This window comes from Sesamum indicum, linkage group LG2 (assembly GCF_000512975.1).
Source record: "Sesamum indicum cultivar Zhongzhi No. 13 linkage group LG2, S_indicum_v1.0, whole genome shotgun sequence".
Taxonomy (NCBI): domain Eukaryota; kingdom Viridiplantae; phylum Streptophyta; class Magnoliopsida; order Lamiales; family Pedaliaceae; genus Sesamum; species Sesamum indicum.
In genome coordinates, this window is record NC_026146.1 from 12,645,916 (window position 1) to 12,663,365 (window position 17,450).

The following is a 17,450-nucleotide window of genomic DNA, read 5'->3' on the forward strand; positions in this document are numbered from 1 at the left end:
GTCTCAAATATCACTACGATTGTTCTTTTCCACAGTGCGATTGAGAAATATTTTCTTCAATGTTCCAATCCTATGATACTAGGCGGAGTATTTAAAAAAATATTGAATATTAAATGGGGTGTAAAATTAAAAATTTACACCGATTTCAATATTTTTTTATCCAAGTATCTAAGTGAAGGATACGGTTTTAAATGAAATATTATCGGAGGGCGTGTGAATTATAAAAGTTATTTTAAAAAAAAAACATAATTTCATATTTTTGAATGCATTTTTTAATGTAATTAATCCAAAAAACCTTTTTTGTTCCAGAACCAACTCTAATTTAATATCATAATTATAATACAATTATCCCCTAATTACTATTTCAAAATAAAATAACATAAAAGTATGTAAGAAATTTAATTTTAAACTTTCTTACAAAACTCTATATCAATTTAAATTAGAGTTTTTAATATTGGAATATTGAAGGTCAGCCCCGAACAAACAAGAATAAATTATATTGACATTTCCTAATATTAGATCAAAATACACAAAATTCCCCTATTTTTGACAAAATTACAGTTATACTCCCCAATGTTATAATTGTAATTACAACTTTTCTTATTCAAATACAAGATTTACACAAATACTTTTTAAAAAATATTACACTAACACATCTAAAAGAGCGTAACTATAATTTTATAAAATATGAAAAATATTTGTATAATTTAACATAATTTAAAGGACCGTCAACGTAATTTTTCCGACAAATAATTGGTATGCATGTCGCTTTACATGATGTCCCTTCCTTAGCCCCAATGCCCAAACACACGTCAAAAACTTGAGACCAAGAGATGGTACAAAATTAGTATGTGATTTGTTAGCATTTTTTTTATTTTTGATGTGAGGAAGAAATTTAAACAATGATTGAAATGTTTGTAAATCACGAGAGCGCCAGCTCATAGCACAGCCCACCCCAGAGGCGTCTCTCGGTCAAGAACTCAACCAGATCCATCCACCACCAGACCCACATTGCTTCCGTCCGCAATTCTGCCGCTGTTGCTGCGGTTGATTGATTCCTCTTGACGTTTTTCCAATCGGAATGAAAAAGATTTCGGTTTAATCTATTCCGGTGATAATTTGTGAGAAGAGAGTTTTTTGAAGATCTTTGAATCGTATTTGGATTTTTGACTCTCTGGAGGAATGGCGAGCGAGGAGCTGGCGGAGATCGAGGGCCAGATTTCGGATATCTTTCGAGCGCTTTCGTGAGTCTTTTTGTTTTTCTGGGTTTTTGGTTCTTTGTCGTTTTAGTTTTCGACGAGGCGACAATGTGAATGTATGCGTGACGTTGTGTTGTGTGTATCGACATATATATATATATATATATATATATATAGATACACCTGTGTGTGTGTGTTGCATACCAATGCGCGAAAGATTTTTCAGCCAAAGGTAATGAATTGGAGATTTGTGTGTTTTAGCGTTTGATGTATTGATTATGTCCTCGATTGATAATGAAGGAATGGATTCCAAAAGTTGGAGAAAATCAAGGAACCCAATAGGCAGAGCAGGCAGCTGGAGGAGCTGACTGACAAGATGCGTGAATGTAAGAGGTATTTGATTTGGTCATTGGATTTTTGTTTGTTGTCTTTTCGGACTGAGACGCTGTTCAGGCCTGTTTTGTGAAGATATCAGTGTGTGTTTGAATTAGATCTTGAACTGCTTGCATGGTAACACTTGGTGATTTTTGTACATCAGATTAGAAAGGTTGATAAATGTTAAAACTGAATGCTCTTTAGAATTAAATTATTCTTCTTTATATATCATCATTTTGCCCAATTAGATACATTCGACATTTTTTCCAAGGGATACCAGAAGCAAAGTCTAGAATATTGTCTCCTGCAGTATCATAAATATTCGACAAGGTTTACATCTATAATCAATAAAATAGGGACAATCAACTTTGACTTGACCGAACCAATGTCAGATGTGGCATTCTGAAGGGAGTGGTAATTACTTTCATTAGGACTTAGTGAAAACCTTAAAGAATCACCACCAACTCACAACTCCTACCATTTTAATGTATGTAATGCCCACTATATTTGCTAGAATGGTGGAAAATTTGTACATGAAAGTAGAGAAATATCGGAAAAAGACCTAACCCTTATCATGGATGTTAAAAATCTCTAGAACTAAATATTTGGATTGTTGAAAGAATTTCTTCCTTTTATGCTGAACTTAAGACAAATTAGAGCTTGGTGAGAATGCAAAATGGTTCAACTGGAATGATCTTGGAATCTCATGGTTTGAGTAAGAGTTTTTTTGAGCCATTTGTTAAATGCGACATCATTGAATTCGTTTTGTATATAATGACTCTTTACAGATGGGATGTCATGCTTTTGAGCCTTTGAGGTATCAAATGACAGTGGTGTAAGTTGACCTGGTAATAACACTGAAATGAGATACATTCGTCATGGAAAGCTTGAATTATGTTCAGAGCCATTTTTTATTTGGCTTTTTTCTTTTCCATAAACAGAACAGAGAAAACATATTCCCCTTTGCTGACCTCCTTTCAAGAAACTTTTAAAAAAAATTCTAATAGTTGCTACTGAAGTACTGTTATTAAACCAATTATATATATATATATTATATGTATATATAATAGTTGCATATTCCAATCATAAAAAGTTTTGATGTGATCCCACTAATTCAAGAATATTATGTTCCAAAACTTCCCAATTAACTTTTAGAACACTCTCATCTTCAAAGCCAGTTTCCTAAACCGCCACAAAGAACTATCTCAATCATAGCTTTGATATTAGGTTTCGGACTCTCTTATGTTTGGAATTCTGTATAACTTCTTCTTTTTTGCTCGAACTCCCAGTATTTATTAAATCCAAGAAAATTGCAGGAGAGGTAACAAGAAAAGTTGTTTTCTGTATTAACGTGTAACAACTTTGCATCTAGATTTGCATATCTAGTTTAAAGAAGCATTGAACTCTCAAAGGACGATGCATTGCACATCTTGATTCAGGTTAGCAAACTGAAAACTATTGTTCCTAAAGATAAAAGATACAAAACTGCGGAGGGATCCATTAGGTTATTTTTCAGCTTGTAGAGAAGACTGACTATTAATTTCTTGTAGCAACCTCATTTGATTCAACAGACAATGTTTTGTTTCTCTCTTTCTCTGTCAAAACAATCCCCATGCATGCAGACACATGTTTGCACATGCACACACTCATATATGGAACCATAAATTTCAAATGTGTGAGGTATGAAAAGCACTTCTTTCTCTGCAGGCTTATTAAAGAGTTTGACCGAGAGTTAAAGGAGACAGACTACAAAAATGACCCTGATACAAGCAAGATGCTCAATGAGAAGAAGCAATCAATGGTCAGCTCTACTTGATGCAATTCACTGCTCATCTTAGGTGCTACAAACGACCTACTTTCTTTCTGTTAGGTTTTCTTACATTTCGCTGCCTTCTTGCGCAGATCAAAGAGTTGAACTCCTATGTTGCTCTCAAAAAGCAGTAAGTCCCTTTGTCTCTAATTGGATGATGGAGCATCTTGTATGCTATATTTGATTGGTTGTTATAATTTACTGCATCAGTGTATTTGTTCATTTGCCCTTGACTATTTAATGTTTCTATGCCCTATTTATTTGTGTTTGTACTAAGTGAAATTATCTGTCTGAAACCTTCAAACAAACTGCATGTAAGTGCACCTGCAGTAAGTGAACTTATCCTAATTCTTGTACCTTTCAAGACCTATATTTCCAATTTTAGCAGTAGTTAATTCATGTGCATGTGTGTTGTCTTTCCAATTCCGATTACTTGAAAGGCAATTTCTTTTTAGGTTATATGTGCTAATTTTACCGGCATTATTTCTTTTCATGATAAAAGAGTTAGGTGATTGATGTCAGCTGGTGTTGATTAAATATGAGAGAGCAGCCATAGCAGTTACAAGTTAAGCTCGATTAACCAAAATACCAACCTGCGGTCATTGGGGGCCTCTCATTTTTATGCATTTGCATGATGCTGCATATTGGAGAATCTTTACACTTATTTTCGTTGGTATAAGTTTGGCTGGAATAACCACCAGAATATAGTTTGCGACAATGGACTCCACATAGAGCATGTTAGGAGTAAATTATTTTAGATTAAACATGCTTCTGCTGAGGCCAGGTCAAGAACGAATTGCATTAAACCAATTCTGAAACACTAATAATTATTATTCCACTGTGACTGCCTGAGCTACTATTAAGAGGTACTAGCAAAAGTTAATTTGGATGTACTTTAAGAATGCTAACTTAAATGAATTCATTTGAGATTTATTTAGCAACTGACTGATCAATGCTGTTAGCTCATAAGAATTTAATAAGTGATTGCCAAACTGAGCCTGATACCTGAAATTATTCTGTTCAAAACGATTGTTTTTATGATAAATGACTATGGGGACGATTAATGAGAACTTTGATCAAAGATTGGTTGAAAACTTAGTAGACCATATGACAAGAAAGCACATCAACTTTGTTATGATATTATTATATTTCATTAAACATCAAACTCAAAACTGTTACACAAGGGAGAAGGGGAAATTCAGCTGCAAAATGGGTAAGGTATTATAGATTTAGTTGGCTAAAGCTTCAAATAATCATCTGCACGACTGCTTTCCTAAACCACCTTTTGCATCACTAGCTTCTCTTTACATAAAAATTTAAATTAGCGTAAGGTTATTATTCTATGATATTTAGTGTCATATTTTGGATTAGCAATTTGTTTCAGAAGCTGTTAATCCTTTGTTCCTCAGTCTTTTCACTACGACTGGATGAATGGTTTTTACTATTATCAAGATAATTAAATTTGAGATTCAAATTTTTAGGCTTTGGACTTGTAAAGTAAGCTCCTTATGAAGATTTAAAGTATATTCAGATTATGCAACACCATAAAGATTCTTATCCTTTGTGAAAGGTTGAGCAAAGACAATAACTAGGGTTTTAGTCAAGCTTCATAAAACGAACTTCGGGTCTGAGCTTATATCACTTCAGTTTTAACACCTGAAAGGCTACAAGATGCTCCAGGAAACACAAAGTCATACATGAATCATAAAAGTCTGAATGAATTGCAGATTTTAGAAACGTCTCAAAATCCTTTTTAGTTTATAAAAAATTTTAACATATAATTGCTATTTACAACGTAAATGGTAGATTTCGCTCATCCTTTCTTAATTTTCTTTTAGTTTTAGTGAGCTTTCATGTCTGGGTGAAATTTAACTTGTGAATCAGTAAATGACAAATTTCACTATAATTATTTCTAGAAAAGTAGGCACATTTTTTTTGGTCTTGACTGTTAATGTGCTGGAAAGGCCTTGTGATTTGGTGACTGGAAGAAGCCTAAGAATGATGAAAGGCAGATCTGGTTCATACTCTTGCAGAAAAAGTTCATACAGAAAACTCCAGGTGGTAGGAACTTGTAAATCACAAAGCAAACATAAGATGGTTAGCAAGTGGTCGTGCATAACTCGGCTAGAGCAATGTAGAGAGTCTTGCTGGTGGGTTTATGAGGACGTGTGGGTGTGGTAAGGTGCATGGTGGAACTTTCTTTTAGGTTGTTTTTGGAGCATCCTATTCTTGCTACTGGTGGCTTAGAACATAAAGGGTGGGGAGTCTCTGGAGTTGCCTGTTACTCCAATATTACCTCGAAAGCTTCGTCTTAAGTTTGTATATATTTTAGTTATTGATGTTTGACAAACAACATTATGTATGAAATTATCACGATACATGCTTTTTCTTAATGTTATTTTTTTTGGATGAGACTAGGAGGGGAACAAGTCTAGAGTTAATTTTTAGAGATTATTCTCAAAACAAGTACTCATAATAATTAAGAGTAAGATTATGCAGAGTGTAATTTGAGCCTCTGGAGAATGGTGGAGGTTAGAAATCATAAAATGTATTGTACTAATGGGTTTACTGAAAGTTAGGATCAATTATGCCTAGGATTAAGCTTGGTTAGGATAAAATAGAAAGCTGCTTTTATGTAATGTGTCATTGGTGAAACTTACTGGTCTTGGAGAAATATTATTGGAAAATATTCTAAAATCACTATTGTGAGCAATCAGAATTGGGTATATAGGCAAGTTAGATGAGGGAGTCAATATTGAGAATAGGATTGGGGATTATGATTGAGGGAGTTTAAATTCAATGGGCCCTGTTGGCATGCTAGACATTATAGAAAGTATTAATGAAAAAGCTGGGGGAAGAAGTCAATTTATTGTAAATAAGAAAGGTTTAGGCCTTTGTCGAATAACCCTAGAGATGGGTGATTGAAGGAGCAAGGTGAAAGGAGTTGTGCAATCAACTTCAAGACATACCATATGCTTGGTGGCAATATTATCAATAAGAACGAAATCGATCTCTCTTCTTTTCTTCTAGTTAAGTGTTCATGAAATGGTGTTGTTTGTTAATCTATATATGACATAGGGCTCGATCTAGTTTTAGAATTTTCACAACCACACTCCACCTCCAATTTGTTGAGATGAAGCAAAGTCAATGAATCAAGATACCAGATGAATTGAAAAATATATCAATACTTAGACTAGTTCATTTCCTAGACATCTGGCATCTGCACAACCCAGCTGAAAGGATCAAGGCTTGGCACGTGAATTGATAATATCATATCCACATGATATGCCAATGCATACATAATAAACCTGGTCATGATATGTCAAATGTTTCTTCTATATTCAGCTATCAACTACATACAGAACTTTCAAATGCAATGTTATCATCTTGCCTAACGCATATTTGATTATTCGAAATAAGGATGCAAGATAAGCAACGTCAGCTAGCTATCTTGAAGTCAATACCTGACTTATTAAGTCATGATTCTTCATGGCTTGGAAATTACGAACTTCCTTGGTTATGCTGTAGGTATGCAAGTCAAAACAAACGAGTGGATGTCTTTGAGGGTCCAGGTGAAGGATTTGCAGAAGAGAATGTGCTGCTTGCTTCGAGTAAGCAACTTTCATCTAAAGAAAGAAGATTTGTAATACTTTCATGTTTAATGTTGATTGGCAATATATGGTAGTTTTAAGAGGTCTCTAATATGCCTAGAATTGGTTTATGAAAAGGGAATTGTGATGATTTGCATTTGCTCCTGTCCTTGTACTAATTCGTGCTAGCTAAATGAGGATGGCTCCAAGAAGGAGCAGAAAAGTTGAATAGATCATAATCAGTGCATCTGAGAACAGTTGGAAGTCAAACTAGAGCTAGAATGACTTACTCACTTAAAGCCTGTCTATCGTGATTTACTTCAATAAAAGCATCCCATGCTGCTGACCTAACTCTGTCAAGGTAAAAGAGGTAGTCTCTGACATGTATGAAGCTTTTATGCTGACTAAAAGTCTTCTGCTGTAATTTTGAAGTGGTCAAAGGTAAGGAAGAGAAATAATTATGGTTAGTTGATTTTGGAAGGCTGCACCAAAAAGAGTGAAAGAATCTTACTCTTAACATTCGATCCATGTTTACATTAAATCGGATTTCCAACTTCTCAGCTAGGTGGTGAAACAAAATATCTGTCACTATCTTTCCGACTTCTTCAATTCCTTCTGGATTGTTTCTTGTTGAAGTTCTACTTCCATTCCCCTCTATTTTCACTACAACTTGCATGAGATCCAAGGAGCTAACCTTATCTCCAACTAAAGCTGTCATTTAGAACTGTAAGCAGAATCCCATTCTCTTCTGGTTTATGCTATTGAATGGTAGCATGGACCCTGTTATGAACTTGATTTGAATCCTTATATTTAAAATCTGGAGAAACTTGACAGTTGTGCTACAATATTCAACGTGCTTTGTTGATTCTGTTTCACTCAAACATTTGGGGCATATGTGATATTGCAGATATGTCAAATCAGCAGCTAATGGATCATGGAAATCGGATGATGGACGAGACTGATCAAGCAATTGACAGAGCAAAAAAGGTCTGTATATTTTGATGCATACAAAGATTAAAGTTACCTAGGACAATCTGTCACGTCTCTTTGTGCGATCGTAAATTTTCTGCGATAATAATATTACCTGAAGGCAAATTCTCTATTCCATTTTCTTATTGTTTAACTTATGTTAGGTGTTGTTTCTTGGGAGTCTAAAAAATAATCCATGAATGCTCTCTGTGTGATAGGTTGTCCTTGACACCATTGATGTTGGAACAGAGACTGCCGCAGCTCTCAAAGCTCAGGTGTGTGTTTTGGACCAGAAGAGGCTAAAGCTGCCCAGAAATTTCTTAGATCTGAGATGACAATAATTTTCCCATATTCATGTATTTTCAGACTGAACAAATGAGTAGAATCGTTAACGAGCTGGATTCCATCCATTTTTCGCTCAAGAGGGCCTCACAGCTTGTCAAGGAAATCGGTAGGCAGGTCAATATCTATAACAAACATCCTTCTCCTCTTGTATATGTAGTTCTTGTCATTATACATGTTCGCTTACTGTGGTTTCTTAATTAGGTTGCAACTGATCGGTGCATCATGGCCCTTCTTTTCCTTATAGTGATGGGTGTCATAGCTATCATTATAGTAAAGGTCAGATGTTCCAGTGCTTTTCAATTTGTTATTTAGTTTCTGATTTAATTGCTGTTCTTACAATAGGCAACATATGCTATAGCAGAAACATACTCTTTGGAATCACCTGTAGGCGTAGTCAACAGTATACGGTCATCCAACTTTAACTCATTCTACTAACAAACAAATTCAGGTGGTCCTGATTATGTTCTCTTGCAAACAAAATGTAAACTTTAAGGCTTCCATACTTTTATCTGGTGTATATTAAGTTGAGCCTTTTTTGCAGTTTCTTCATGTCATATATGGTTTCATTGAGTATGAAATTTATTAGTATAAGAAGACTGTGACTTCTGTTTAAGTTTTGAGCCATCGTCTAGCAATAACGAGGCACATGTCCGAAGCTAACCTCCATGTATTTGAGAAAACTTGGAAAATCTGAAATCCTGTGTAAAGGCAGCAGTAATGAGGCTGAATAATTATGGAAAAAAATGTGGAGATAGAAATGCAGAAGGAGGAGCTTGGGTAATATGAAATCAAATTGAAGATTAAGGAGAGAGATGTGGTCTCTTTGTTTTTGTGGGTGTGAAATCTGGACAATCATTACATCACTGAATAGTTGCCATGGTATACGCTAGAGCAATACTTATCAACTGATTTGTTTTAGCTCTCAGCACTGAAACGTAGAACTGGTTGCCTATGTTTTAGGCCAATATCCCACCACCTCTAACACTAAAAACACCATTTGAATGTAGTTCAAGGCCTTCAGGTTGATTGCTTTGTAGGAATTACGTTTTACGACATTTTATCATATTCAACTTATGTTTGCAAACAGCTACTATGACTTTGGGTACAAACTACAAAATATTCTCCTTGCTTCTCGAGATATGCCATTTTCAGTCTTAGACTACCTAGCCTGCAACGCATGAGAAGCTGCTGCTCCTCGCAGTGCTATTTCAGCTTTAATGTAAAAGTAGGGTGTTCCCAATTGTATGTACTACGGCTAGTGAAATCTGACAAACAACTGGATCAGTGAGCCTAGCAGATCATTGTTATTTTCTTCTATGTGATGATATTAGACTTTGGGACTGATTGACATTGCATTATCACATAGTTCATAATGATCGGTTCTATTTTCTTGAATTCTTTTACTTGTCTTAATTGTCAGGAAATGTTTGGCAAAGGGAATTGATTTCTTTTCCTTGCTCAGATTACTAGTTCATTACTGACTGAGTTTTTTCTGAGATACTGATCTAATTAAAATTTTCAGATAGTGAACCCAAATAACAAAGATATTCGAGATATACCAGGGTTAGCTCCTCCAGCTCCAGCCCGGAAATTACTATGGAGTTCTGATTGAGGAGTGCTCAATCAGATTTCATCGAGGTTACAAATTATCTGGCTTTTGGTTGGATGAAAATTTTGGTTGGCACAGTACTGGTGGCATCCATGTTAACCAAAGTAAGGTTTTGACAGATAAAATTCTATCAGCACGATGATCTGTAGCCATCAAACAATGTCATGCCACCCATGTTTGTATCACATCGAAATGGATACTGGGGAAACTGTGCATTTATATTGACCTATATATTTTCAAAGTTTGGATTCTTTTCCATTTGGATGAGGTGTATTTGATGTATATGCGGCTGGTATTCTTCTTCTATAAGGTTGGTTATTCATGTATTTATAAACTGACTCATATCATATGCTATCTTGGAGGAATATTCACTCTCAAATGCGATTGAATTTGTTTGTTTCAATTTGAACTGTGATTCAATTGGGTGCACTAGATATGAATATGATGGTCCATTCCATATGCGGGAATTCCGTTTGAAATATAGAAATTACTTGGACCCTACAACAGCAGTTGTTTCTGCTGGAAAATGTTTGTCTGTGTATTCATGTTGGATAGCAATATGGGTCGCACTGTTGACATAACATCATCTTTACCTTTCTGGAGAAAGAAAGAACTCACTTTTCCAGCTCTTGCTGCAAAACCCATTTCAAATCAATCAATCAATCAATTGGCTTGCTTGAGGGTAGAATTGTCATTTCACCCATATAGACCTGAAACAAACCAGCATAATGATTTCATCTTTAATAACAAACAAAACAATGTATCTCCATTAACTTAGACAAAATTAAATAAATAAACTCTTGTAAGTACACACATGAGAGGATGTCCATGTAATTTTCCTGAGAGGTGTTTGCATAAGCTTTTGCCTCTTGTCAATATAAATTACAATTACAACATTAAGGAGCTTACTTATAATCTTTTAAAGTAGTGAGTATTTGTATAGCTAAATCTTAACTCATGGGTATCATAATTTATAGTGTGTAAAATATAATATCAATTTATAATGTGCAGTATGAAATCAAAATTGTGGTAAAACTATATACATATATAATATATATAATAAAATTATTGAAGCTATTCATACAGGGCCACGTATGCGCAGATGTAGATCGCCTCAATAAGCTCTATTCTGTCGATAGAATTTAACAAGTTTATATATCTATATACATATTAGCACTTATCTATATATCTGACGAATAAAAATTTCTTTGATTCGAAATATCAATAATATAATTCAATTATTTTTCATTATATCTAATCATACGAAATTATAATATAGCCATAAAATTTTATATGTCGCCATAATATAATATAGGGTAAATTACAACGACTTCTCCTGAGATTTGGCATAATTACGAATACATTCTCATTGTTTTGAAAATTACACAATACCTCCTAATTTTAACGGTCATCTAACAATTGTCCACTCCGTTAGTCTCGATTATATTTTCATTTTTTTGTGATGAACGGATCAAAATCCCCTTGTAGATTAAAATTTATAATTTTATTTATATTTAAAATTTTCTATTTTTTCTATAGACTAAATGCATAATTATTTTAATATTTTTTTAAATTTTTTCATCCACTCTGTCTGATTTTTTTTTTATATTTTTTTAATAAAATACAGTAAGAGCATAGTTAACAATTTCATACCTCCATCAAAGATTACATAATTTCATCAAACATTAGGGGGTAGTTGCTATTTTTCAGACGAGCAAATATTCGTAATTATGCCAAAACTCAGGAGATATCATTGTAATTTACCCTATAATATATAATCTTTCGTATAAAATAATATAACTTATATGATTACGTAATATTTGATACATAATTAACTAAAATATTTGAATATTATGTATATAGATATAATTAGATATAAGAAAAAATATAGATTAATATATATAGATATATATTGATAATATAATAATTTTTCTTTATAATTATCAGTTTTTATGTAAAAAAATCTAATCATTTTAGGCAGAATCACTTCGTGATTACAAAGCTGTAAAATCTATTTATATACTCATTCTATTTTAAAGTTTAAATTATCTATAATTTTAATTTATTTATTCTTAAAGCGCATATTTACTTTATGGTAGCCTTTTTTGAATTTTAATTATTTTTCCATATAATGAAATAAAACCAATTTTATATTTTCTTAGTAATTATTATCTTATTTGTTTTTATTTTGAAGCACATATTCGTTATTTATTTTAAAGCGCGGATTTTTTTATTCAAAAAATTGACTTATTATTTTAAATAATTAGTTAATAAATACTTTAATTTTATTTTTAGATTATTTGCTGTTACTTTACTTTTATATTTCAAATTTTTAATTATTTATAAATGTATTTTTTTTCCTCCCGTGCCTTGGCACATGCTAGTATTAAAAATATATTTTAATATTACAAATTTTAAATTATCTATAAATGTATTTCGTTTTATAAATGTATTTCGTTTTATAAATGAATTGATGAAAACTTGACCTCAAAAAGAAAAAGGACGCGCTAAATTGTATATTTAGTCACATAAAGAAGAGTCGATGTCCTTTTTGGTCCCATAATTTATTGATCCTGAAACATTAAGAAAAATTATAAAGTTGATCCCATTAACAATTTTTCATTAACTTTTAACGAAATGTTGCAAATTGCCGTTAATTTGTCAACTTGTTTTTGGTTCAATCAATGCACAAAAGGGATAGACGATTAAAGTTTTCTTATTCCTCTTTCTTGTCTATAACAATCCAAATTTTGACTCATTTTTTTGGCTTTGCTGTACATGGATTGATGAATTGAAGAAAAATGAGTCCCCTCTCTCCCTTGTTTGTACTTTCTTTATTTTTATATTTTTTTTATAATAATTTATAATATAGAAAAATAGGAATATTTCAACATGTTTTTCTTATAATAAAATATTGTGATGTTGTATCTGAAATTAAAGTGCAGAAAAGATAGATTAGTGGAAAAAAAGAGTATCTATACTTTCCAATATTATTGACAAAACAGAGCAAAATGCTCAATACACAAAACATGGAAAATACAATAAAATGTAAAGCATGTTGCTTTGTGAATTGAGCATTTTGCTCTATTTTGTTGATAATATTGAAAATCATGGATACTCTTATTTTGGACCAATCTATGTTTTCTGCACTTTCATTTCAGGTACAATATCACAACATTTTATTCTAAGACAAACAGGTTGAAATTTGCCTATTTCCTATCATTACAAATTGTTGTGAAAAAAAATATAAAAATGGGCCTATTGCTTTGTGTATTGAGCATGTTGCTCTGTTTTGTAGATAATATTGAAAATCACACATACTCTTTTTTTGTATCAGTTTATATTTTCTGCACTTTCATTCAATATTTTTATTATAAGAAAAAAGTATGCTGAGATATTCTTGTTTCCTTACATTAGAAATTGTTATGAAAAAATATAAAAATGGGCATGTTGCTTTGTATATTGATTATGTTGCTATGTTTTGTGGATGATATTGAAAATCATACATATTCTTTTTCTGCACTTTTATTTCAGGCACAAAATCACAACATTTTATATAAGAAAAACAGGTCGAGATATTCCTATTTTCTTACATTAAAAATTATTATAAAGAAACACAAAAATAAAAAAATTACAAAAAAAGGAGAGCTGGGTCTCATTTTGGCACTAGATTTCTCTCCAATTCATCACCCCACCTGCAATAAGATCAAAAAATTGAGTTAGTTGACAAACTAACGGCTATTGCAACTTTTCGTTAGAAATTAATAGAAAGTTGCTAATTGGACCAAATTTACAACTTTTCTTAATGTTTTGAAACAAAAAATGAATTTTCATAAATGATTGGACCAAAATGGACACCGGCCCTTCTTTGTGGGACCAAAAATGCAATTTAGTCAATGAGGACCTAACTTACAGTTGCATTCTTATAGTTAGTGTTGTTATGTTGGCTCTTTGAAAATTGGAAGTTGAGAAGTCGAAATTCACAAACCCTAAATCATTTTCTCCCAAACTGTCGAACGGCCCCAATTTTCTTGTTCCCAAATTCCCGTCCCCGCCGCCCCCTCCCTCGTCGCTTCGCCGCCCGCTTCCGGGAAGTTTGTCTTGTCTACTTGACTCAGGTGAATCCTCTGTATACAGCGAGTTTATTTATTTATTTATTTTGTTGAAACTGTATCAGATACTTTGATCATTCAATGTTTTGGCGAGTTTGTGCTAATTGTTTCTTGTTTTTTCAATTTAAATTCGGAAGCAGTTGGATAATTAACTCGAATAATGAGTGGAGCAGCAGAGAAACCGTCAACCACGAAAACACCTGCTGATTTTCTCAAATCAATACGTGGTCGACCTGTAGTAGTCAAATTGAATTCGGGGGTTGACTATAGAGGTCACTTGCATTCACGCTTTTTGCCTCTCTTTTTCCTATTCTATGTTATATAGTGCTTCTTATTCATATCTTCTGTTACTTTATTGAAATTTTGGCACACCCTGGTGAATGTTGGCATGTCAGTCTCTACTCCTGTTGAGATGGCAGATCTCTAGTGCAGTTCACTTTTGTTTTATACCTACTATACCTGTAACTTTTGTCATTTTCTTGTTTTGATTAATTTTTACAAAAAATGGTTTTATTTAGTGAAGATTTAGCAACAAATTCTGTTGTATATATGCTAACATCTATTCTGGTGTTTGAGATGTTAAGTGGCTTGGCTCGTAGTGATTCATGTGCATACTATTGCCATTTATGAGAAGAGTGAAACTTATCTAACAAAACCCAATTACCCTGTGTCAGCAAAGACTTCAAATCTGACGGGGATCTCTTGCAAAGAGTCGACAGTAATGAAATTGCCAAACCACCCAAAGTTAGAGCAGTGATGCCTTAACTGCATGTAAGTTTTCAATCGATACGGTCATTGTAGAGTTGTTTGTTCAAATAAGTGGGTGAATAGAGGACAGTTGCCACGATTCATGGAAAGAGAGCATGGGACTATTGGTGTATGGTGGTAGGATCAGTCTTAAGGTTAGTTGGTAATGGTGAGGAAGTTGTTTCTGGTGGTACAAGGAAAATATGCTTTGGATTGTTCTGGAGCTGATTATGTTCTGAACTTTCCAGGGAGTAAGTGGTTTAAACTTTAATGTACATTTTCGTTAATATGGTCTTGGGATCTGGCCCCTTTGGTGCCTTTGAATAATGTTACTTAATAAAAAGGTTTGCCTTAAGCGAAATAACCATTGTCTTGCATTTGACTAGGAAAATGGACTCTGGTTAATATGAATAAGAGTCATATCTTGCAGACAACGATAAAAGGTCATTTTGAAACTAAAGAACCAAGTGAATCCAGTGTAGAGGACTACTTTCAGACGCTGCTGGGGTTAACTGGATGTGACCTAGTTCAGGTTTTGAACTCATCTTTGGAGATGGTTAGGCGTAATTTTGGGTAGAAAATGTTGTCTGAATATGTGATACAGATATGATATAGAGCTTGTATGAAGTTCCCTCCAAGTACCCTACTGGAAGCATGCAAAACTGTTTTTTCAGCAGTTTTACTTTCTTTTGCCTAAATTTAAAAGATGAGCATATGAAGAAGCCCTTTACATTATTCTCCTGAAGATATCACAATACTTGTTCCTTCTCCTCACTCTCTGTGCGTGTGTGTGTGTGTGTGTGAGTTCTCATCTGCTGTGTAGATAATTTGATGTGATTGAATATCATGCACTTTGATTTAGTAACAGAGGATGATTTAATCATCACCTTACATAATGTCTAGTTTAACATTGCTTCTGTGTGTATTGGTATATCACTATGATGTCTAATAAATTCTTTGGTGGTAGCCTGGTTATAGTGTTAACAATACTCTGACTTCTTTTCTAGTCAGATACCAACAAACTGTTTTACTTTCAGCAGCTATTTCCAAAACCCAGCATTTCAGAGTTTATATAGTTTTACTTGGTTTTCATTAACAAATGAAAATGTGATTTAGTGCGATGGAGATGTGTTAGGTTTACATATTCATGCTTGAAAAAACCTGCATTTCCAAGAATGATACTTTTTTAACTATGTTTGGAAAGACAAAGTGTGCCTGGTTACTTAGCAAACTTCTTTTATAGAGTTGGAGTCAAAATGTTATTGAGATTTATAATGGAAATGATACAAATAAACATAAGTGATATTTCTGCGAAAAATATGGTAAAACAAATCGGCTGGTCATTTTCAAATAGTAGAAAATGGAAAGAATGTTGTTTATATATAAACAAGTGGAATCTAACATGTCCTTGTATGTTGTGATGTTAATCCCATGCCCTCAAACTGAGGTGTTTGACTTATCAGGTCCTAGTTATTAATCATGAGGTTCTTGATTAACATTTAAAGTGCGATTTCAGTCCATGAAACTCTGAATGTGATATGATCATTCTTCCACGAATTGCTCAGATAACTAAGGTGGATCAGATATTCTAGTCAATGAATAAGGAAGTTGCCAATGTTCAAAGTAAATTGCAAAATCAGGCAGTCAGTTTCCACTGCTCTTTAGGGAACTTGGCAAGGTTCAAGTAAATTGCAAAATGTTGAGTCAATTTCATGCTGATTATTGCTGCATCCCCACTTGAAGTAAGCCTAAAAGTATGTACTTTCTTTTACAGGTATTCTTGCATGTCTGGATGGATATATGAATATTGCCATGGAACAAACAGAGGAGTACGTCAATGGCCAGTTGAAGAACAAATATGGGGATGCCTTTATTCGTGGAAATAATGGTAAAAAATAGTTAGACGACAAACCTAGAATCTGACATATTACTGCTTCGGTGATGTCTGAATTCAAATTTATTACTTCATTTGTTTTTCTAAATGCAGTACTGTATATCAGCACATCGAAGGGAACCCTGGCAGAAGGGGCTTAGCATTGTGATCTAGCAAGGATGCCAAGATATTATATCATGTTTTCTTCACGAAAGACCATCTGCAGTATTTGTAGTTTTACTATGTACTCACACTGGTATGCTAGTTTCTATTTGACATAGATGTGGTTGGATCTGCTTGCTTATTTGAACTGGAGCACACATACGGATGTCTACTTTCTTATTTTAAGCCATGTCCGGATCTTGGATTCTCCGCCAAAATGAAAATGTGATTGGAAATCCACTGGCAAATGTTTGTCTGGATCATGTTAAAAAGTGTGTTCACATAGTGGCACGGGCATTCCGCGGTGCGGTCTGAGAGTGCTCAGCTAATTTTTTCATCGAATTTGAAGTTTGCACTTGGTAAGATAATTACATCGAGGTCCCTTGAATTTTGGTGGAATTACATATAGATCTTATATAATTTAAAAAATTACATTTAGTTTGTTTGATGTTTATTTACGTTTAATAAATAGATTCATGCATTGCTCAAAATTTACTGTATTATCAAAAGATTGAATGAAAATTCATATTTGTCCTCAATCGATATATTATTGGTTAAATAAAATCTCTTTCTAATTAAATTATTCTTATACACTTTACACATTAATGCATGTGAAGTATATTTTTATCTTTATAGGGGTAGTTTGGTTAGTCAATCAT

The 17,450-nt window shown here is 33.4% G+C and overlaps 2 protein-coding genes across 4 annotated transcripts; both read left to right on the forward strand.

Annotated features, from left to right (window-relative positions):
- Window positions 795-10,276, forward strand: LOC105155987 (novel plant SNARE 11). 2 transcript variants are annotated; one of them, XM_011071988.2, is made up of 11 exons: window positions 795-1,244; window positions 1,500-1,592; window positions 3,282-3,375; window positions 3,477-3,514; window positions 6,913-6,995; window positions 7,882-7,961; window positions 8,162-8,218; window positions 8,310-8,402; window positions 8,490-8,564; window positions 9,811-9,926; window positions 10,017-10,276. In XM_011071988.2, the coding sequence occupies exons 1-10, from the start codon at window positions 1,183-1,185 to the stop codon at window positions 9,898-9,900; spliced, it is 765 nt and encodes a 254-aa protein (XP_011070290.1). In that variant the 5' UTR covers window positions 795-1,182; the 3' UTR covers window positions 9,901-9,926; window positions 10,017-10,276. The 2 variants fall into 2 exon arrangements, with proteins under 2 accessions (XP_011070290.1, XP_011070289.1); XM_011071987.2 differs by having other exon boundaries at window positions 9,811-10,276.
- LOC105155988 (sm-like protein LSM36B) lies at window positions 13,833-17,179 on the forward strand. 2 transcript variants are annotated; one of them, XM_011071991.2, is made up of 4 exons: window positions 13,833-14,015; window positions 14,147-14,281; window positions 16,531-16,644; window positions 16,744-17,179. In XM_011071991.2, exons 2-4 carry the CDS (start codon window positions 14,170-14,172, stop codon window positions 16,788-16,790), a joined length of 273 nt encoding a protein of 90 aa, XP_011070293.1. In that variant the 5' UTR covers window positions 13,833-14,015; window positions 14,147-14,169; the 3' UTR covers window positions 16,791-17,179. The 2 variants fall into 2 exon arrangements, with proteins under 2 accessions (XP_011070293.1, XP_011070291.1); XM_011071989.2 differs by having other exon boundaries at window positions 13,834-14,015; window positions 14,150-14,281.